We start from the raw sequence: 22,691 nt of genomic DNA, 5'->3' as shown, positions 1-22,691 counted from the left end.
CGCCACCAGTCCGGTCAAAATCAGTTGATTCGTTCGAGAGATATCGTGAACGAAAGAAAACCGAAAAAAGTGTTTTTTCGGAATAACTCCAAAATTCCTAGCGCGATCAATTCAAAATTTGAGATTCTTTGTGAGGCTTAAAAAACTGCGTCGAATGCTTCTAACCGCGTAAAAATCTGTTTATTCATTCAAAAGTTATTGCGGTTTAAAAATTCAAAAAGTAGTGTCTTATCAAATCTCTATCAGTCTTTTGAGCTCGAAGAGCTTTAAAGCATAGGAAAGCAATCTCTTTGAGCTCGGAGAGCTCAAAATAACCCATAAATTGTATTTTTGAGCTCGAAGAGCTCAAAAACGTCATTGGTACAATTTTAAGCGCCTAAGTATGGAATTAGCGGGAAGTTGCAGGGATGGCCTTCAGGGTCAACCGTTTTCCTAATTTTTTTTACAGTGAAACTGTTTTTGTTCGGATTTACAAGATACAGTGAAAGCTGTTAAAAGTTACCCAGGTTGTCTTCTCGCTCTTGTTAGCGTTTTGTTCCCTGATAGCCACCTTACCTATAACTTACTGTCAATCTACGTCCGCAATTTGAAGCAAACTTGACGGAAAGAGTTAAAGAGTTGGCAAAGCGAGCGATTACCCGATTACCTATTAGTTACCTATATCTTACTCTGCAAATAGACGTCAAAACTTGCTGTACAAGTATTTCCGTCAAATTGTAGTAAAATTGAAAGGAAATTTAACTACAAGTTTGATTGTTAACTTGTATTCAAATATTTAAGTTGCGGCCGTAGATTTCCGTCAATTTGCTTACAACTGTTGTTGAGTGAAGAATTACCGCCAACTTGATGTATAAATTAACCGTAACTGCTGGAAGTCAACACTTACTGAGAAAGCGCTGGCTATCAGGGTTATGTCCAGCAGTCGTTTCGGACAAATGTCATACCATCCGAGCTAATAAAGATTTAGATTATTTTTATTTTTTGGAAATGAACGCAAGGGGGCGGCGAAACGGTTCAAGAAGGTGCTGCGCTCTGGTGTTAAATTTTCAAGTTTATTTATTGTTTGTTCACGATAATTCGTAACGTGATTGGTCGAATATATCATAAGCATGAAAATATATGCAAATGCTATAGTCAGGCGCGCGCTTGCGCGCGCAAATTCAAATTCTAGTCCTAATATAAAATTGAGATGAAATGTATGTGGCATCAAACTATTCATAACGTGATTGGTCGAATATATCATATCCTAATATAAAATCCTAATATAAAATTGAGATGAAATGTATGTGGCATCAAACTATTCGTAACGTGATTGGTCGAATATATCATAAGCATGAAAATATATGCAAATGCTATAGTCAGGCGCGCGCTTGCGCGCGCAAATTCAAATTCTAGTCCTAATATAAAATTCCTAATATGAAATTGAGATGAAATGTATGTGGCATCAAACTATTCGTAACGTGATTGGTCGAATATATCATAAGCATGAAAATATATGCAAATGCTACAGTCAGGCGCGCGCTTGCGCGCGCAAATTCAAATTCTAGTTACTGAAATTACACAGGGCGCTAAGCCGTATATTTAGTATATTTTTAATATTTTTCGCTCTCGGACTAACTGTTGGTTGGTTGGTTGGTTTTAGCTGGCGCTGATCTGTCCCTTCGACAGGGGGATAAACAAGGACGTACCGAGAGCCTCTTGAGGCGGAAAGGAGAGGTAAATTTGCGAAGACCAACACACGGGACACACCGGCAGATTGTGGATTGTGCATAGTGCATACACCATACAGAGTTACAGACTGTACAAGTAGACAGTACACACTGTACAAGTATATACTGAGGATATAAGTGTTGATTGCTTCGGAGCACTTGGCAACTTGAGTAGTCCAAGTTTTAGTTTACAAGTGACACAGTGTACGTTAATAACTATTTATTGTTAATAATAACACCAGTTTGTTTTATTTAATTAGTGTAAATGTGATTTTAAATTGTTTGAGTGTTTTAAATAATTGTGTATTGAAGTAAACGATTTTTTTTCGGGGTTGAGAGCGACGCTTGAGGAAGGCGTCTAAGAAGGTGGGATATGTTACGGAGAAAGGGCTAAGCTCCTGGTGATGCTTTCTCAACTAAACAGTTGACCAGCTAGAAGTGGAATTGTATTTTTTTATTTGATAAAAATTAAAATTAAAAAAAAGGCAACAAGGATAAAAGGAGCCAAAGGGCACACGTACACGCCCGGCTGTCATAAACGAGCTGTCCTACGTAGACGCCATGTTACGGAGCTGTGAGTCGATGGCGAGTCTTTCCCTGATTTTATTATCGTGTTATATTCTCAGGATTGTTGCTGGCAATGAGCTCAACGAAACAAGTAAATATTTTTTATTTTATCTATTATTTTATGCTCCATTTTTTGTCGCTTTTACAAAGATACCGTCATTAGTCATACCGGCAAATTTATTATTAACACGTTAATCATCTAAAAATTTATAAATATTGTTTGTTGATTATTTACAATATCTTGTTTCAGTTGGATGTAATTATTTATATAGCACATCACAACAAGATCATTGTTTTGTGTTTTATGATTCATTATTTTGTATTTTATCAGGACTTTAATGTCGTGTTTGTTTTTTTATGACATTAATGTTAGCTGTCACTTGATAATTCAAATTTTTAATTTTATTTAACAATTAACAAATTGCATTTTTTAATTTCTGCATGTCAACTTTTTTTTTTCTTATTTTTTTTTTGTCATAATTTATTTGTTAACAAAAGTTCTAAAAATTATTTAATATCTGCTAAATTAATTTATGATATTAAAGTTACCAGTCACTAGAGAATTTTTTAATTTTTTTTAAGAAATAAATTAGTGCGAAAAAAAATTGCAAAAAATTAAAAATGCAATTTTTTAAAAATAAGTTTTTGGAAGAAATTTTTTTGTTAAAAAAAATTAAAAAATTGGCAAGTGACTGCTAACTTTAATGTCATAATTAATTATTGAAAATTTATATAGCACATCACAACAAGATCATTGTTTTGTGTTTTATGATCAATTATTTTGTATTTTATCAGGACTTTAATGTCATGTTTGTTTTTTTATGACATTAAAGTTAGCTGTCACTTGACAAATTTTTAATTTTATTTGAAAATTAATAACACTAAAGTTAGCCGACGTTTTTAATTTTTTTTTTAATTATTAAATTAGGACTAAAAAATATTTTTTAAAAATTGCACTTACAGTTTTTCAAATGAAATTTTTTTTTTTATTATTTTGTAATAATTTTTTTAATAAAAAAAAAATTTTTTTTAATTTTTAGATGTCGGCTAACTTAATTTTCATTAAAAATTAAATTAATTCTAAAAAATTGCATTTTTTATTTTTTTAAATTTCAATTTTTTTTTCTTATTTTTTTTGCCATAATTTATTTGTTAACAAAAGTCCTAAAAATTATTTAATATCTGCTAAATTAATTTATGACATTAAAATTAGCAGTCACTAGAGAATTTTTTAATTTTTTTTAACAAACAAATTTTTTCAAAAAAATTACTTTTAAAAAATTGCATTTTTTATTTTTTAAAATTTCTACATGTCAATTTTTTTTTTCTAATTTTTTTGCCATAATTTGGTTAAAAAAAAAAAATTATTAAATATCTGCTAAATTTATTTTCATTGTTTTTTTTTTATTTACAGCGACTAAGATAACAGAAGTGGAGACACAAAATGTTAATGTTCCATTTGCTAGTATGGAAATAGAAGCATCACAACAATTGGATGGTATTGAAGCTGATAGTACACCTCATTTTATATGTAAGCTTAGTGAACCTAGTCATATCTGGTGGACATTTAGTGATAAAAATGTCACGACGATTAATGAATCCGACTACAGGGCGAGGTTTGATTTGAAAAAAGCTAGTAGGAAGGATTCGGGTAATTATAGTTGCAGAGCCAAGACTTATGGTGGTGAATTTTTAGAAAAAACTATTTCCATACGGGTTATAGGTAATTTTTTTTTTTTTTTTTTTATTTAATATGTGACATAAAAATTCTTTAAATATAGTTCGATATAGCAGTACGAGTTCTAATTAGCAAATTTTTTAATTCCATTTAAGAAAATCTTCCATTTGTACGAAAAAAAAAATTAGTTTAAAATTTATTATCACTTTTAAAAATAATTTATCTAATAGAGGTATAATGTTTTCGTTTGGCTCATTCAAATAATTTATAATTAGACTATTGCTACATCAAAATGTTAAAAATCATCCTCTAAAAAATAAGGAGCTAGACTAATTGCTAATTAGACCGTCGAGTAGTGTAAAAAAATTAAAAATTAAATAAACTTTTGATCAATAGGAAATATTTAGATACTGTAAATTTTAGAGTAAATTAATTTTCTCCAAAATTTATGATAAATTTTAAAAAATCTTCCATTTGTATGAAAAAAAAAAAAATAGTTCAAAATTTATTATTACTTTAAAAAACAATATTTCTGTTTGGATCATTCGAATAATTTATAATTGGACTATTGCTACATCAAAATGTTAAATGATCAGCCTCTAAAAAATAAGGAGAGACCAATTGCTAATTAGACCGTCGAGTAGTGTTAAAAATTAAAAATTAAATAAGAAACTTTTGATAAATAGGAAATATTTATACACTAAAAATTTTGGAGTCAATTAATTTGCTCCAAAATTTATGATAAATTTTTAAAAAATTATTCCTACGCTGTTATATTTATTTAACTATATTTAAGGTGTATTTTTTAATTTAAATGTTATAACGGTGACACTAATTTTGGCTTAAAATTTTCAGAACCTGGTAAAACAGAGCCAACTCAAGACATTTGGGTGAATGCAACAGCGCCAGTAATCCTAAAATGTAACTTCCACGGTTTCCCTCTCCGTAATTTCTCTTGGATAAAAGGAAACAACTCGGAAAGCATAGAAGACTTACGAGAGCAAACTCACGTGATAAAAGTCAACGAAACATATTACGTATCAATGTTAAATTTCACTCGAGTATACAGAAATGACAATGGAACATACTCGTGTTTATCCCACGATTTTAATAACTTAGTAATAGGCCTGAGGAATCTTTTTGTTGTTGACGTTCCTCAGGTAAACATTGACTTTATAAAAGCAGTTGGTGCTGATAAAATCTACCTTAATTGGACAGTTAACGACGGTAATAAACCGATATTACATTACAATGTTAAGTTTAGAAAAAATGGTACAAGTGATATTGTATATTATCGCGAAAGAATAAGCGGAATTCACAAAAGTTATGTACTTAAAGGTTTTGAAAAATCCACGGCTTACCAAATAAGTATTGAAGCTACCAATGAAATCGGAGACTCTCAAGTATATACCGATCAAAGATTAATAACAACCTTGAATGAAGATCCGGTATTTGTACCAACGGGAATTGTTAAAGGTATTACCGGTGGGTCTATAACACTCGGCTGGACTCCACCGCCTCCGGGATTAAAAGAGCACGTGCATTATTACAATCTAATGATTATTCACGGTAATGAAAAAAAAGAAGCTGTACATCACGCGCAATCTGAATTTAAAGAGCACGCATTTACAGATTTAACACCAGCAACTACTTATCAATTTAAGATTGCTGCCTGCAGTTATTACACCCAACAGTGCGGCAATTGGAGCGCTGAAATAAATGGGACAACTATGGACGGAGTTTGTAGCGCGCCTCAAAATTTTACTGTCAATTGTCACTTTGACAACATTAGCCGGTCAAGTTCTGTCTCAGTAACTTGGAGCCCTCCCGAAATTTTAAACGGAGTAATTACTCGTTATCAATTAGACTTATCGGGAATTTCTCACTACCGCAACGATCGATCCCAAAGCAAAACTGATCGTTGGGGACCCGTGAGCCACAGCACCCGAGAAAATGATTACAATTGGGAGTTTAGGAGCGTACCTGCTAATACTAATTACACTGTACGTATTTATGGTGTGACTAGAGTTAGATCTCCCGGAAAAGAAGCTGTAGGAAATTGCAGCATGCCAGGAACTATTCCGGATCGTGAAGATTTAAATGCAAGGAGTTGGAGAAAAATTGCTAATGATGGAAGACATTTATTTAAAATTAATCTCCCCAGAATATCGGAACGCAATGGTCCCATTTGTTGCTATCGGATTTTTTTAGTTAAATTAGCGCCTTATAAAACTTGGGCTGATCTTCCTCCTCCGGAGGAATTAGATGTTCATTCTTATCATTACGCTCATTTATCTCCGGCCGGTGGAGCTTATGTTGCTGAAATGTTTGACAGTGATCATTTAATTCCAGAGATTTTTCTTGGCGATGGTCATACTAATTATAATGGGAGCTCTGCTTGCAATCATTGTATTGGGTTACGGCCCAAGCCCTCGCCGTCTTTAAGGCTTGTTCCTGAAGTTCCAATTCTTATTAATATAACTAGTTTGCCTACTACAAGTACTACTACTACTACTAGTACTACTACTACTACTACTACTACTACTAGTACTACTACTACTGAAGTTCCAATATTGACTTCAACTGTGAGTACGACTATTGTTACAACTTCAACTCCGGTAATAACTACGACTACTGCTTCACCTACTACTACTGTTGCTATTACTGCGCCAAAAGTTGAAACAACAACGATACCTCAGGCTACACTGATCCCCAATGCGGACTCCAATGTAAATACTATTACAAATCAATTAGAAAGTTTAACTACTATTGAAGCTACGAGAAAAAGGCGAGATAATTCCATTGGTGATAATATGCTCATTGAAAATACTTCGGATTCTGGACAATTTGTTCCGATAGACGGATTCTTAGATGAGCATTCTAATTATACGGCGTTCATTGAAGTGACAGGTACGTTACTGGTTTATAAATAGATTAATTTAGTTATTGCGTTGTTATGTTGCTGAATCATCAGAGGTTTAGTTAGTGTGATTGAAGAAATTGGGATTATTTTTGTGGGTTATTAGTGTGATTTTGAAGAATTATTTAAAAGGTTATGAAGGTGATTTTAAATTCTTTTTTTTTTTTTATATATAGATTTTTAAGACAGTAATAATAATTTAATTGATATTTATGATACTAAATTGGGGCATCTGATAATTTTTATAAATTTTTTTTAATAATTAATGATAAGAAGAATTTGTTTAAAAAATTTTTATCTTTATCTAAAAAATATAAATGAAATTTTTTATAAATAATTTTCTAGACCTAATTTATTTATTCAAGAAAAATTAAAAATTGTCATTAATAATTATCTATGTTATTAAGAGAATAAGAAAAATTTTGTGTCCGGGATATTCATATAATAAAATAAGAATTGAGGTTACATTTGAAAATGCTCTATCTCTAGATACATAATTGAGAAATGACCTTGAATCTTGTGAACTATTGACATTTTTAAAATTATAAGCTCACCATGACATTACACTCATGGAGATCTTTCATTTGAGTACCCACATAGAAATTTTTATATATTTCATATAAATGGTATTTGTGAAATATATAAATGCATAAATTATATAAAAAATTGATGTGGGTACTCAAATAAAAGGTCTCAATGAGTATAACATCGGGGTGAGCTTATATCTTTAAAAATGTCAATAATTAAGAAATGACATTGAATCTTGTGAATTATTGACATTTTTAAAGATATAAGCTCACCTCGATGTTACACTCATCGAGACCTTTCATTTGAATACTAACATCAATTTTTCATATATTTTATATATTTATATATATTACATATATGTATATATGCAAAATATATCAAAAATGCATGTGAGTAGTCAAATGAAAGCTCTTGATGAGTGTAATATCAAGATGAGCTTATATCTTTAAAAATGTCAATAGTACAGAAATTACATTGTAACTTGTCAATTAATGATATTTTTAACGATATAAGCTCACCCCGACATTACACTCATCGAGACCTTTCGTTTAAGTACCCACATCGATTTTTCATATATATTATATATTTATATATATTACATATATGTATATATGCAAAATATATCAAAAATGCATGTGGGTAGTCAAATGAAAGCTCTTGATGAGTGTAATATCAAGATGAGTTTATATCTTAAAAAACGTCAATATTTAAGAAAGTACAGTGCAATTTAACAAAATTCATTATTTAATAAAACCAAATTTTGATTATTTATAGTTCACAAGTCACATAATGACTGCAAGGTTACTAGTATTATTGATTTTTATAAACTTTATCATTGGTCCTAATTTCTTTAATTTTTTTAACACAATTCTAATCACCAATTATAAATAACTAAACTTTTTATTTTAGTATACGGAAGCCAAGAAGGCCAAGTAATACCCGCATACAGTGGCTATTTGAACACACTATTCGGAGGACTGGAGCCTCGCGCAATGGTCAGTGAACAAGGAGGAACTCTTGGAGTGATACTCCAAGTCTCAGTTGCCTTAATATTAATTGTGATAATTCTGCTAGTGGCACTGTGCGCTCTGCACAGGTACACCAAACGCGCCGAGCAAAATGGCGAAGAGAACATTAATTTAAGGAACAGCATCAGGTGAGTAATCGTGAATCTCGAGCTTGTTATTCAAAAAAACAATTTAAAAAATGCCAATTAAAAATCGAACAACTGGTTTTCTAATGGATGCCCTTTTTCGGTAGGCATCTCTGCAGGAGCTTAAGAGGAAGACATCAACTTGTAGCAGCTAGTCCTCCGGACATGCCTCCGATTCCTAAAAATGAGCTGCTTCAGGCTTACGTGGAGCGTCATCGCGATTCTGACTACGGTTTTCAGCACGAGTTTGAATTATTGCCAGACAGATTTACCGATCGCACTACCCGTGGGTCCGAAGCGCGAGAAAATCTCTACAAAAATCGGTACCCTGACATCAAATCTTACGACCAAACTCGAGTAAGATTGTCACTTATAGACGGAATCATTGGCTCGGATTATATAAATGCAAACTTTGTGCTTGGTTATAAAGAAAGGAAGAAATTTATTTGCGCTCAAGGACCGATGGATAATACAGTTTGCGACTACTGGAGAATGATTTGGGAGCAGCATCTTGAATTAATATTAATGTTGACAAATCTTGAGGAATATTCTAAAACAAAGTGTGCTAAATATTGGCCAGACAAAGATGAGACTAAAAATTTTGGTGATATTACTGTTGAGCATGTAAGACAAAGAACATTTTCTGATTACGTTGTTCGGGAATTAAAAATGACTAAAGTTGGAGAACGTGATTCTAGAACAATTGTTCAGTATCACTTTTTAGTTTGGAAGGATTTTATGGCTCCAGAACATCCTCATGCAATCCTTAAATTTATAAAACGAATTAACGAAGCGTATTCTTTGGAGAAGGGACCGATTTTGGTACACTGTAGCGCGGGTGTTGGTAGAACTGGTACACTGGTAGCTCTAGACTCTTTACTACAACAATTAGCTGATGAAGGACAAGTTTCTATATTCAATACTGTTTGTGATCTACGGCATCAACGGAATTTCTTGGTACAGTCTTTAAAGCAATATATATTTATTTATCGTTCTCTGATGGAGATGGCGACTTATGGAGACACTGAAGTTCCTCTAGGACAATTAAAAGCTACGGTAGAGAAATTGAGACAGAGGGAAAATGGAAAAGATAAGACTCGTTTGGAAGAAGAGTATGAAGTAAGTTTTTTTTTTTAATATGAATGATTTTATTTTGGAAAAATTAATAATAATGGAATTTTTTAGGATCTTGTAACACAGTCACAAAAAATAAGCGCTGTTTTAGAGGAGCGTAAATCATTTTCAGTCGGTAGCGGTGATGAGAATAGAATTAAAAATAGAAGCGAATTGGTTATCCCCTATGACCGCAACCGCGTTATATTGACTCCCATACCGGGTCGTGAACACTCGACATATATTAACGCATCGTTTATAGAGGGATATGATAATTTTGAATCGTTTATCATTACACAAGATCCGCTTGAATCAACAATTGCTGACTTTTGGAGAATGATTTCGGAACAGTGTATTTCGACAATTGTTATGTTGTCTGATGTAAGTTTTTAAATATTTTATTAGATTTTATTTTTTTTAATATTGAATTTTATTTTTTTAATCTATAATATTAAAGAAATAAGGAAAATATTGTATCCAAGATAGCTATTGTATTCATCTTTAGCTACATAATTAAGAAATGACCTTGTATCTTGAGAATCATTGACATTTTTAAAGATATAAGCTCATCCTGATGTTACACTCATCGAGACCTTTCATTTAAGTACCCACATCAATTTTTCATATATTTGATATATTTATGTATATTACATATTTGTATATATGAAAAATATATCAAAAATGCATGTGGGTACTCAAATGAAAGCTCTTGATGAGTGTAACATTAAGATGAGCTTATATCTTTAAAAATGTCAATTGTTAAGAAATGACATTGTATCTTGTGAATTATTGACATTTTTAAAGATATAAGCTCATCCTGATGTTACACTCATCGAGACCTTTCATTTGAATACCCACATAATTTTTTCATATATTTTATATATTTACATCTATTACATATACGTATATATGAGAAATATATCAAAAATGCATGTGGGTACTCAAATGAAAGCTCTTGATGAGTGTAACATCAGGATGAGCTTATATCTGCAAAGTTGCTAGTTTTATTAAATTTTATTAAAATTTAAATTTCAGTTGAATGAAGGATCACGGAAATGTCCAAGATATTGGCCAGAAGATGAAGCTGTTTATGACCATATCAGAGTGTCTTATATTCAAAGTGAAAGTTGTCCATATTACACCCGGCGTGAGCTTTGTGTAGCAAATACAAAGACCGATGAAACCGCAGTAGTAACGCAATATCAGTATCACGGTTGGCCAACGGTTGAAGGTGAAGTGCCGGAAGTAACTCGTGGACTTATTGAGCTTGTTGATCAAACAAGCTCCACAGATGTTGAATCAAAAGTTCCTATTGTCGTCCATTGTAGCTTTGGCTCGGATAGAAGTTCGATGTTTGTTGTTCTCAGTATATTAGTACAACAGTTGAAAACTGAAAAACGTGTCGACGTTTTCACGACAACGAAAAAGCTCAGGTCACAGAGACATGGCATGATTAGTAGCTCCGTAAGTAACATATTATTATTATCATCATCATCATCATCATCATTATCATTATTATTATTATTTATTTATTTAGTTTTAATGCCAAGGCGTTGAGCCGAATGGCAAATTTTATTAATAATAATAATAATAATAATTACAATTTTTACAATATTTTTATTTCTAAAGACTAGTCTGTATTTTTATATATATTTTTTACAATTGTAAAAAATTACAAAAAATTATAAATAATTAGAGAAAAATTGTGCAATAGACTAGATAGCCAATAACAATTGTAAATATAGTCAATTTACAATTGTAAAAAATATATATAAAAATACAGACTAGCCTTTAGAAATAAAAATATTGTAAAAATTGTAAAAATCATCTGGCGTTAAAAATGTATAGACGGAAGGTTAAGAAAATTAACATCATACTATATTCAGAATTGAGTTTGTCATTAAGAGGTAACTGAATGGTAATTCCGGACAGTGCCTCGTATAGCTTAAGAAGGGTTTACATTTTTTCTCTCTCTCGCCCTCTATTGGACAAACGAAAGTATCTCTGTCATACTTGTACAACAAATGGAATCTTAAAACGCATTTTATGCATAAACAAATGAAAATTTTCCAAAAAAGCGCTTCGCTCTTCGATAGATAATTTAATTATATATCGAAGAGCGAAGCGTTTTTTTTCGAAATTTTATCACATTCATGAGAAAAACACGTTTGAAAATCAACTATAAACCGCTCTTAAGAGCAGTTGGCGCGATCCAAAAGATCCAGGTTCGAGTCCTGGTCTGGGCCGTCCGAATTATTTTTTCAGTTGAATTTATCTCTAATGACAAATTTAAAATAAGAATGAAAAATTGTTTATGCCTGGAGGGAATACAGGCTAAAAAAAATTATAAATAATTAGAGAAAAAAATTGTGCAATAGACCAGATAGCCAATAACAATTGTAAATATAGTCAATTTACAATTATAATAATAATAATAATAGTATTATTATTATAATAAATTTATTTTAATGAGACTTAACTTAATGGTTTAATTTAAATTAATTGTTAAATTACAGGCGCAGTATGATTTCCTCCACAGAGCAATTATGAATTATGCAGACCTACATAATTTAACAGAAGACGAGTCTAATTCATAATCTCATTCTCATGGTGACATTTATTCATATTCCAAAAGACTGATCTCATCTTCTCGTTTTTGTAAGTCACCTTTGATTTACAGTAAACAAGATTTTAATAATTATTTTATAAATAATAACTAAAGTCATATTAAATTAAAATGTATCATTGATGGAACCAATTATCAAGCATCTTAAATTTTTTGTGCCTGAGAATCATTTAATTATATGCACAGTAAAAAATTTTGCGTCAAAAAATTTTGTGTTAAAAATTTTTATGTTAAATATTTAACACCAAAATTTTTAACACTAAGTTTTTTTTTAGGCAATGACACAAAATTTTTTACTGTGCTAGGTTTCATTTTATTAATGATACATCAATTCATCAGTGTTTTTTTAAACCCTAATTATTAATATCAGTCTTATTAAAAAAAAAAAAAAAATTACTTATTTATTACCCAGATTATGGATTCATAAGCGTAAAGGGTATTAAATATTTACAAAAGTAAAAAGTATCATCATAAATTTATTATTTCAGCTGTGCTGTTTTAATTAAACGAAAAAATAAAAGTACGAAAGATAAATATGGATGTATGTTTGTATACGTGATTTTTTTAATGAGTGCAATTGTGCGTTTTCGTGATGAAAACTGTAATTAAAAGCTTCGGCATTATTTTGTTAGCTGAAATTTTCACGAACCTGGTTATAACAATGAGTTATAATTTATATATAGGTTTTGTCATTAAAAATCGTCACTTTTAATATTGCCATAAAACAAACATTCATAATAATAATAAATTGTAAATAATATACATATTAAAAAATATACAATATAAATTTCGTGACTGTGTCAGATTTATACATGAATATTATTATATATAAATAATAAATAAATATAATGTGTACGATTACATGAAAATAAGTATGCGTGCGTGCGTCGGATTATTCATGTATTAATATATATAAATATTATTCTTTTTTAAAATTTTTTTATATGAAAAGCTATTAAATATAAATAATATCTGGGTAAGACTGATTTTAAGTGTAATTTTACGAGTACAATTACACAGCCATTATTTAGAGTCTCCCTTTTGAGCCGCTTTAACGAGAGCTCAATTATTAAAAAAAAATAATAAAAATAAAAATAAAAGCACAAATAATAAATTATTTTTGTTACACTAAATAATATTCTCATAAAATTTTTCTATGGCTGAATTTTTATTTCGAAAATTCTAACATGTATTTTTTATTTGACGTCTAATTGTTTTATATTTATATTTATATTTGTCTTTTACCATGCCGGTGATATATAATACAAATGTATGAAATTCAGGGAGTGAAACGTTTTGTAAAATTAAATTAATTGGCCACCTTGTTAAATTAAAATTATTTGCTTTTTAATTTGTTTATTGTTTTCTAGTCAATTAAATAACTCCAGCACGCGCGCTGCTGAAAAATAATAATATAATAGTAATGGTCTTTTTTAAAATAGAGACAATCGTAATAGAATATCATTTTACTACTGAGCATCGATAATATTTTCCTCGCTTATAAATTATCGCGTGCTTAAAAGTAAAAGGGCGCATATTTTTTTTTTTATTGTCAATCGAGTTGTAGACACATTCTACACTTAAAATTGAAAAAAAAAAAAAAAAATTGCAAATGTAAAAGGGCGTATGTCTTTAATTATACGCCCTTTTACTTTGAAAAATTCGAAATTTTGGTGATCTGAAGGTGAAAGGGTGTATAATTTTTTTTTTCGGCCAGTTTACAGAAGAACATATTCGTAGTTCAAAAATGTGAAAAAAAATTTTCTGTGCTCGCACGGAAAAAAATAAATAGTAAATGCAACATGATGCAGTCTTGGTAAATAAACATGATGAAATCATGTGGCAGCAACATGAATTGTCATGTTTCGGATACATGATAATCGTGTTGCGGTAACATGAGAAAAATCATGTGATAGCAACATGATTTTCATGTAGCCTTAATAGCATAAAATTGTATATAATTGGAATGAACAAAGATATCGTTCACAAATTGTATAATTCGATAATTTACTCTTATTTTCATCTGCAATATTATAAATCTTAAAAAACCTAGTTACTTTAGAATAAATAATGTTTCTTAAACATAAATATTTAGTTGTTGCAGCTTAATTTTGTGCTAATAAGGCTACATGAAAATCATGTTGCTGCCACATGATTTTTCTCATGTTACCGCAACATGATCGTCATGTAGCCGAAACACGAAAAATCATGTTGCTGCAACATGATTTTTCTCATGCTACCGCAACATGATTGTCATGTTGCTGCCCCATGATTGTCATGTAGCAGAAACATGGCAGATCATGTTGCTACCACATGATTTTTCTCATGCTACCGTAACATGACTGCCATGTAGCAGAAACATAAAAAATCATGTTGCTGTCACATGATTAACATGGAGCTGAAACATGATAAATCATGTCGCTGCAACATGATTTTTCTCATTCTACCGCAACATGATTGTCATGTTGTCGAAACATGACAAATCATGTGGCTGCAACATGATTTCATCATGTTTATTTACAAAGACTGCATCATGTTGTATTTAATATTTATTTTTTTCCGTGCGTGTAAAAAAAAACTTATCCTAAAATTTTCCTAAAAGAATCATAAGCTTATAGGATCCTAAACGTGACACAATTTAGGACATTTTTATGACAAATTTATGCCACCAAACTGAAATAAAATTTAGATTTTAACAAATATTGTCGCTATTACTCAGAGAAAAAATATTGCAAAAAATACTTTTATGACAATTTTAGTCACCTTAATGACAAATTTATTTTACCTTTAGGCACGCGTTGTATTTAACGCTTTTCATTCCATTTATTTCGTCTGTTGCGCGTCTAAGCGATAATTATTTTTTTTTTAACATTATTTTTATGTTTACGCTACAATTATCCCATATATTAAAACGTTATGTCAACTACACAAGATATATACATATGTAAATGATATATTTATATATATTTGAGGTAAACAGTTGTATTTACTGTTAAACTTTTTTATACTAAAAATTTCTAATTTATTATTAATTATTAATTATTAATATTACAATTAAATTCAGTAGTTTTGTTCCTTTTTTTTTTGTTCTATTAATTTTGACTAATCAGGCGACTGTATAAAATAATTATATTAATTACAAACATTACGTTAAATTATAATGCATGCCTGAATAATTACCTCGTTAATATACAGCCTTTTATAAAAAATAAAATAATAGATCTGCTTTATGTGTTGCCATTAAAATGCTGACAATTAATTTTATAAATAAACAATTATATATATATATTAATAAATAATATATATATTATACATATATTGTAAATGAAATTTTGTTTTAATAAATTATTTCGAGTAAATATTGAGTTGGCTCTTTAATTATTTAAATAAAATAATTGTAATATTTAAATAATTAAAAATAAAAATCTGATTCTAAAGTGTAGGAAAAATAATTATTAATTAATTAATTAAAATCTAAAGGCTCTAAAACGAATGTACAATAATCAGTATTTAAGCTTGTGAATATTTTGTTAACCGCAAACTTATGAGCCCCAATGAATAAATAAATAAATAAATAAATAAATTTTTAAATAAAAATAACTAATTGATACATTTTTAATCGAGACTGTCTTATATTAATTAAAAGAAAAAAATTTTTATTTAGCAGTATTAATATGATCAAGATGGCAAAATAAATACTAATCATAATAATAATAATATACAGCTAGTTCACAAGTCGATTCTTCATTTGTATGTATAATTTATGAAAAAAAAATTTTTTTTTAATAAAATTCTTATAAAATGATGAATCTCTACCTCATCTTAGCGTTCATTAAATATAATTAATAATTAATAAGTAAATAGTTTGAGCTCTTCAGTAATTTTTGATATCAATAAAAATTATTTACAAATTTTTTTATAAAGTATATTTTCAGTACTTATCAAATGAAGAATTGTGTGGCATTATTTGCTGGTAATTAATTTATACAAATGATATTAATTAACACCGAGTGAAATAATTGTAAATTAAAAGGAAAAATTAAGATGATATAATTTTTTCTCCTGTAACGACAAATTGTGAAGAAATAGTAATAACTGACACACATTGTTGTCGCGTCTAAGTGAACGGAGAGTTTTGTAAAGTAATGTTTTTAAAATAATTTGAAATAAATAAATATTAATTATAAGATAAATCAGTCGTCGATTATTCTTATTATTTTTTATGGTAAATTAATGACACTTGAATTAACAGACATCTTTTAATTTTTTAGATTTTTAAAATTAAATTATTACTAGCACTATCTGACTGCAGTTGCTTGAAAACTAAATAAATAAAATTTTAGTTTATTAAATAATGACTTTTGTTAAATTGCTCTGTACTTTCGTAACTATTGACTTTTTTAAAGATATAAGCTCATCCCGATGTTACACTCATCAAGAGCTTTCATTTGAGTACCCACATGCATTTTTGATATATTTTTCATATATACATATATGTAATATACATAAATATATGAAAAATTGATGTGGGTACTCAAATGAAAGGTCTCGATGAGTGTTACTCCAGGATGAGCTTATATCTTTAAAAATATCAAAAGTTCACAAGATACAAGGTCATTTCTTAATTATTAATATTTTTAAAGATATAAGATCATCCTGATATTATACACATTAAGAGCTTTCATTTGAGTACCCACATCAATTTTTCATATATACATATATATAATATATATAAATATATAAAAAATTGATGTGAGTACTCAAATGAAAGGTCTCAATGAGTGTAACATCGGGGTGAGTTTATATCTTTAAATATGTCAATAGTTCACAAAATTCAATGTAATTTTTTAACTATTGACGTTTTTAAAGATATAAGCTCATCCTGATGATACGCTCATCAGGAGCTTTCATTTAAGTACCCATATGGCAATTTTTATATATTTTATATATATGGTATTTTTGAAGTATATAAATATAAAAAATATATGAAAAATTGATGTAGGTACTCAAATAAAAGGTCTCAATGAGTGTAACATCGGGTGGTTATATCTTTAAATATGTCAATAGTTCACAAAATTCAATAATTTTTAACTATTGACGTTTTTAAAGATATAAGCTCATCCTGATGATACTTTCAGAAGTTATTTAAGTACCATATGGTAATTTTATATTTTTATATATGATATTTTTGAAATATATAAATATATAAAATATATGAAAATTGATGTGGGTACTCAAATGAAAGGTCTCAATGAGTGTAAACATCGGGGTGAGTTTATATCTTTAAATATGTCAATAGTTCACAAAATTCAATGTAATTTTTTAACTATTGACGTGCTTTTAAAGATACAGGCTCATCCTGATGATACGTCATTGAGTTTTTCATTTAAGCTTTATGGCAATTTTTATATATTTTATATATATGGTATTTTTGAAGTATATAAATATAAAAAATATATGAAAAATTGATGTAGGTACTCAAATAAAAGGTCTCAATGAGTGTAACATCGGGATGAGCTTATATCTTTAAAAATGTCAATAGTTTACAAGTTACAAGGTCATTTCTTAATTATGTATCTAAAGATAGAGTATGTCTGCTGATTTTAAGTATCACGATAAATTAAGCTAAAATTTATCTAATAAATAAATAATAATTATTTGTATGTCAAATGTATGAACCTCAATCAGGTAAACATACATGTTATTTATATTACAGTCCTATTACGCTGAATTTTTTTTCGCTTGACGCGTTGCACCGGTCTAGTTTTGATTCCCACCATAGCTTCTTCGAATGGTGTCTTCGGCCTCGTTGTTGTGAGCTCGTACTTATCAATAGCTGCGTTGACATTTGTTGTGAGATTCAGGAGCTCATCATGGACTACCCGAGACCTGAACTCTCCAAGTATTCTAGGTAAAACAATCACTCCAAACATAAACACTAAGGCCATCCCGACGAAGCTGCTTATTGCCATAAACAAAGGGTTTATTATGATTTGTTTTTGGGATTCTTGAACTGACTGCTGTGGTGTTAAATCATTCTAAAAAAAAAAAACAATTTTTATTTTATAATTATTTCCTTAAAAAATAAAATTAGCCGACATTTTAAAATTTTAAAAATTTTTTTATTGAATAAAATCATTTTTAAAAAATTAAAATAAAAAATTTGACAGATAGAAATTTAAAAAATTTCAAGTCCAATTTTTTTAATTATAATTATTATTATAATTTTCTAATTTTGGTATTTAAAAAATTAAATTAATATTTATAATATATAAAAAAAATCTTACTATTGTTTTATATCCATTATTACTTTGAAGAGTGTCCATGAATGATCTTAGCGGATAAAAATAATATGCAAACTGCTGTTGCTGCTGACTACTGTCAGGAATATGAAGATGATTACCAACGATAGTAGGAATTTGTCCAGACTCCAATGAGTTTTTCAACCCCGGCAAATTTATCGCGTTACCGGATTGCAGTGCCTGATTGTACATCATCGCTAATTCATTTTTAGTGAAACCGAGAGGTAATTCAGGCATGTTAGTTTGGTCCGAAACTACAACCGGCATAGGCAGTGGCATCTAAAAAAAAATTTCAAAAAGTTGAGGCACCTGTCAATTTTCGAGATTTCTTCTAACTTACAAATTATTATTATAAAAAAAAATTACACATGAAGAAATTTAAAAAAACAACGAAGGCAATTTTTTAAAATGATATATTTCTTCATACTGATTTATTTTTTAATTTAAATAAAAATAGTCAGTGTCAGCTGATTTTAGTGTCAAAAAAATGATTAAAATTAAATTAGCTGACATTAAACAATTTTTATGATTTTTTTTCTTAAAAATATTAAAAAAAAAAAATTTTTTCATTTAGAAGATTTGAAAAACTATAAGTGCAATTTTTTAATGAAACTAAAGTAAACCGACATCTGTCATTTATTTTATTTTTACAACACATTAATTACTTCTGAGAAGACATTTTTAAAAAAATTACAAGAACAATTTTTTGACATATCTACAAGTGGAATTTTTTATGACGTGAAAGTTAGGATCAGCATTAGTCATTTGACCATTTTTAAAATTATTTTTAAGAAACAAATATCTTCCAAAAAATTATTTTCAAAAAATTGCATTTGTTATTTTTTTAAATTTCTACATGTCAATTTTTTTTGCTCCAATTTATTTGTTAAAAAAATGATCAAATTTCTGCTAAATTAATTTTTGTACAATAATTTATTTGTTACAAAAAATCCTAAAAATCATCATGACAATAAAGTTAGCCATTTAAAAATTTTTAGAATTTTTTTTATTGAAAAAATCATTTCAAAAAAATTTTTTTTTTAAATATTCATTTGTGAAAAATTTGAAAAATTGTAAGTGCAATTAAAAAAAAAAATTTTTAGTTCCAATTTAATAAATTGAACAAAATCAAAAAATAAAAAATGTCGGCTAACTTTATTATTATAAAATCATCATCTGTCAGTTGACTTGAGCATCATAATTTTTTAAAAATATTCACTCAGTTTTATTTTAATCAAAGAAAAAAAAATAATCTATTAAGTACTAAAAAATTTTTCCAAAAATTACCTGAGAATAATATTGACTAACTTCAGGCTCACTTTTCTTAGGCGGGTACCCCGGCTTTGTATCCTGTTGCACTTGCAAGATATTAGCAGTCCTTGAGTACCTTTTCCCCGCAAAAAAGGGGTAATTAGTATAGAGCGGAGCCTGTATTCCTTGAAGCTCATGCATCGCTTTGCGTAAGTATTCTTCACTTGTCTCAAAGGCAAAAACTGAAGTCACCAGCACCAATTGTATCACCTGGATCCACCTGAACGTCATTGTGCACTTAATTTAAATAAAACTCACTAATATTATATCACTCAAAACTTACTTTTAAAAAGTAATATTAGAAAATTTATTTTTTTTATCATCATAAAGTCGGTAAGTTATATTTTTTTCAAACTTCCAGTGGAAAAATTCCTAATATAAGAATTAATAATACCGAAGACTGTATAAGGAAGCACACACGATGTGGATGAAAGGACTGCGCGCGTTAAACTGGTTACTGGTTTACTGATTCCAGTTCCCCACTTCCTGGTTGGGAAGAAAAAAAAGGCAACCCTGATGTGTTACACATGCTTCATTTCATTCCTAAAAAAATAAATTAAATGTAATAAAATGTAATAATATAAAACCAGTACCGGTCTTTGAGGTCACTTAAGTTTACGTTACCTTTATTATTATTTTTTTAAATTATTTTAACAAATGCAAGAATGCAATGACATTAAAGTTAGCAGTCACTTTACAATTTTTTCATTTTATTTAACAAAAAAATTTGTTCCAAAAAAATTATTTAAAAAAAATTGGATTTTTTATTTTTTTTAAATTTCTACATGTCAATTTTTTTGCCGTAATTTTTTACAAAATTTTTAAAATTATAAAATATCTACTAAATTAATTTTCGTTTAAATGACAGCTGAAAATTTTTAAAAATTCTTCATTAATTAATTTATTTAATTTAGTAAAATAAAATTTACTACAAAAAAAAATTTGTTTTCCAAAAAATTATCTTTAAAAAATTGGATTTTTAATTTTTTAAAATTTCTACAAGTCAATTTTTTTTTCTAATTTTTTTTTTGCCATAAGTTATTTGTTATAAAATTCTTAAAATTATTAAATATATGCTAAATTAATTTTCATAAGATTATGCAATTTTTCTAAATAAAAAAGTGAAGAGTTTTACTAAGCTATATAAATTGTTTAATTAATGTTTAAATATAAATTAAATTACAAAAATTTAATCACGCGTATTAAATTGAAAAGCTTGAAGAGAATTTAGAAATTATTATAATTACAAGCAACTTATTTCTTTTTTATGCTAAATTTTTAACGGTGGCCTAAAAAATCCTGACATTTATGGGAGAAATATTTAAATTGCTAATTTAAGTCGTAAAAAATCGTTTGGTTTATAAAAATTCACGAATTCCAAGCTCGGTGTTGGTTGTTGGTTGTTGGATCTAGAATCTGGAACTGCTATATAGTAATGATAGCACTTGATCTGTCAATCATTAAATCATTATATAAAAAAGAAAGCCATTTGTTCACTTTATCAGAGTACAGAGGCCTAGTAATATTGTGATTTGTATTTAGTGATAAATTATTAGTTTAAGATTCGCGGTTCGCTGGAGTATTTCCTAGCATAGTTGACTGCTAAGACCGTTAGAATACTTAAATGATAGATCTATCTTCTATTGACTAATAATTATTTATGCACTGATGGCATGATATACCTTTTTTATATTATATTATCTTATTGCTAAATAATAAGTAAATAATTTATATTATTTATAATATAATAAACAGTTAGAATTTTTTGTATTTGGAAGGATAATTGATCAATTTTTTCGCTTAATGATTTCTTTATTGCTTTGGTCTGAAAATAAGAAACAATTTTACGTTAATTTATTTTTATTTTTAACTAGCAGTATATTTATGTGTATTTTAAGAATTGTTAACAATTTTTTTTATAAAAAAATTTGTTATTTATTGTTGAACTAATTATAAGGAAAAATTATTATTTATTAAACTGAAGTTCTAATTTTTTTTTGCCATAATTTATTTGTTATAAAATTCTTAAAATTATTAAATATATACTAAATTAATTTTCACCATTAAAAATTATTATAAAAAAAATTTAATAAAAAATTTCCACATGTAAAAATTAAAAAAAAATTACAAGCAGAAATTTTTAAAAACATTTTTATTATTGTAATTGATTTGTTATAGAAATTAAAAAATTGATAGTTGTCAGCTTACTTCATTATCATGTTTTTTATTCCTTATTAAAAAAAAACGGAGCCTCACATCTAAACAATTGAGTATCAGAATTTATTTATCCACATAGATGTATAATTAATACTTCTAAATATTTTTAAATTAATTAAACGAAAAAATAATTAATTCATTATAACAATAATTGATTTTTATGATACTGAAATTAGCAGACATCTGATAATTATTCAAATTTTTATAACAAATCTATTATTATAAAAAGAATATTTTTAAAAATTCACACTTATAATTTTTTAAAATTTCTACATGTGAAATTTTTTCACTAAATTTTTTTCTTTACAATTTAATTGTTAGATGTCTGTTAAATTTAGATGAAAATTAAATTAGCCGACATTTGAAAATTTATTTTATTGAAAAATAATTTTTAAAAAATTAAAACAAAAATTTTCACATGTAGAAAATTTTAAAAATTATCCTTGGAATTTTTAAAAAATAGATTTTTAGTTCTAATATTTAATTTAAATAAATAATCCAAAATTTTTGAGTGTCGGCTAATTTAATTTTCATTAAATTCAGTATCATTAATTTTTATGATACTAA

General features: G+C 28.0%; 2 protein-coding genes across 5 annotated transcripts; one reads left to right on the top strand and one right to left on the bottom strand.

The window, feature by feature from the left end:
• The first annotated feature begins 1,622 nt into the window (after positions 1-1,622).
• LOC123271410 (tyrosine-protein phosphatase 69D-like) lies at positions 1,623-12,491 on the top strand. 3 transcript variants are annotated; one of them, XM_044737727.1, is made up of 10 exons: positions 1,624-1,913; positions 1,997-2,367; positions 3,691-3,999; positions 4,810-6,516; positions 6,619-6,864; positions 8,312-8,558; positions 8,663-9,674; positions 9,741-10,049; positions 10,704-11,132; positions 12,185-12,491. In XM_044737727.1, exons 2-10 carry the CDS (start codon positions 2,271-2,273, stop codon positions 12,263-12,265), a joined length of 4,437 nt encoding a protein of 1,478 aa, XP_044593662.1. In that variant the 5' UTR covers positions 1,624-1,913; positions 1,997-2,270; the 3' UTR covers positions 12,266-12,491. The 3 variants fall into 3 exon arrangements, with proteins under 3 accessions (XP_044593661.1, XP_044593662.1, XP_044593660.1); XM_044737726.1 differs by having other exon boundaries at positions 1,623-1,913; positions 4,810-6,864; positions 8,675-9,674; XM_044737725.1 differs by having other exon boundaries at positions 4,810-6,864.
• A 5,370-nt stretch (positions 12,492-17,861) lies between these two features.
• Positions 17,862-20,564, bottom strand: LOC123271407. Of its 2 annotated transcripts, XM_044737718.1 has the most exons (5): positions 20,532-20,564; positions 20,191-20,450; positions 19,884-20,127; positions 18,582-18,875; positions 17,862-18,332 (listed from the first exon to the last, which is right to left on the bottom strand). In XM_044737718.1, the coding sequence occupies exons 3-5, from the start codon at positions 20,046-20,048 to the stop codon at positions 18,000-18,002; spliced, it is 792 nt and encodes a 263-aa protein (XP_044593653.1). In that variant the 5' UTR covers positions 20,049-20,127; positions 20,191-20,450; positions 20,532-20,564; the 3' UTR covers positions 17,862-17,999. The 2 variants fall into 2 exon arrangements, with proteins under 2 accessions (XP_044593653.1, XP_044593652.1); XM_044737717.1 differs by having other exon boundaries at positions 19,884-20,450.
• Between the last annotated feature and the right edge of the window lie 2,127 nt (positions 20,565-22,691).

This window comes from Cotesia glomerata, linkage group LG9, assembly GCF_020080835.1.
Source record: "Cotesia glomerata isolate CgM1 linkage group LG9, MPM_Cglom_v2.3, whole genome shotgun sequence".
Classification (NCBI taxonomy): Eukaryota; Metazoa; Arthropoda; class Insecta; order Hymenoptera; family Braconidae; genus Cotesia; species Cotesia glomerata.
The sequence above is the reverse complement of the archived record's forward strand: the minus strand, read 5'-3'. Positions and strand labels throughout refer to the sequence as shown.

Bases quoted from the DNA above. Each gene is read 5' to 3' on its own strand.
- LOC123271410 (XM_044737725.1), top strand. From the start codon at position 2,271: ATGTTACGGAGCTGTGAGTCGATGGCGAGTCTTTCCCTGATTTTATTA. The intron at 2,368-3,690 runs GTAAATATTTTT...TTTTATTTACAG, and splicing joins CAATGAGCTCAACGAAACAA to CGACTAAGATAACAGAAGTG. The intron at 4,000-4,809 runs GTAATTTTTTTT...TAAAATTTTCAG, and splicing joins TATTTCCATACGGGTTATAG to AACCTGGTAAAACAGAGCCA.
- LOC123271407 (XM_044737717.1), bottom strand. From the start codon at position 20,138: ATGACGTTCAGGTGGATCCAGGTGATACAATTGGTGCTGGTGACTTCA. The intron at 18,876-19,883 runs GTAATTTTTGGA...ATTTTTTTTTAG, and splicing joins TTAGTCAATATTATTCTCAG to ATGCCACTGCCTATGCCGGT. The intron at 18,333-18,581 runs GTAAGATTTTTT...TTTTTTTTTTAG, and splicing joins ATAATGGATATAAAACAATA to AATGATTTAACACCACAGCA.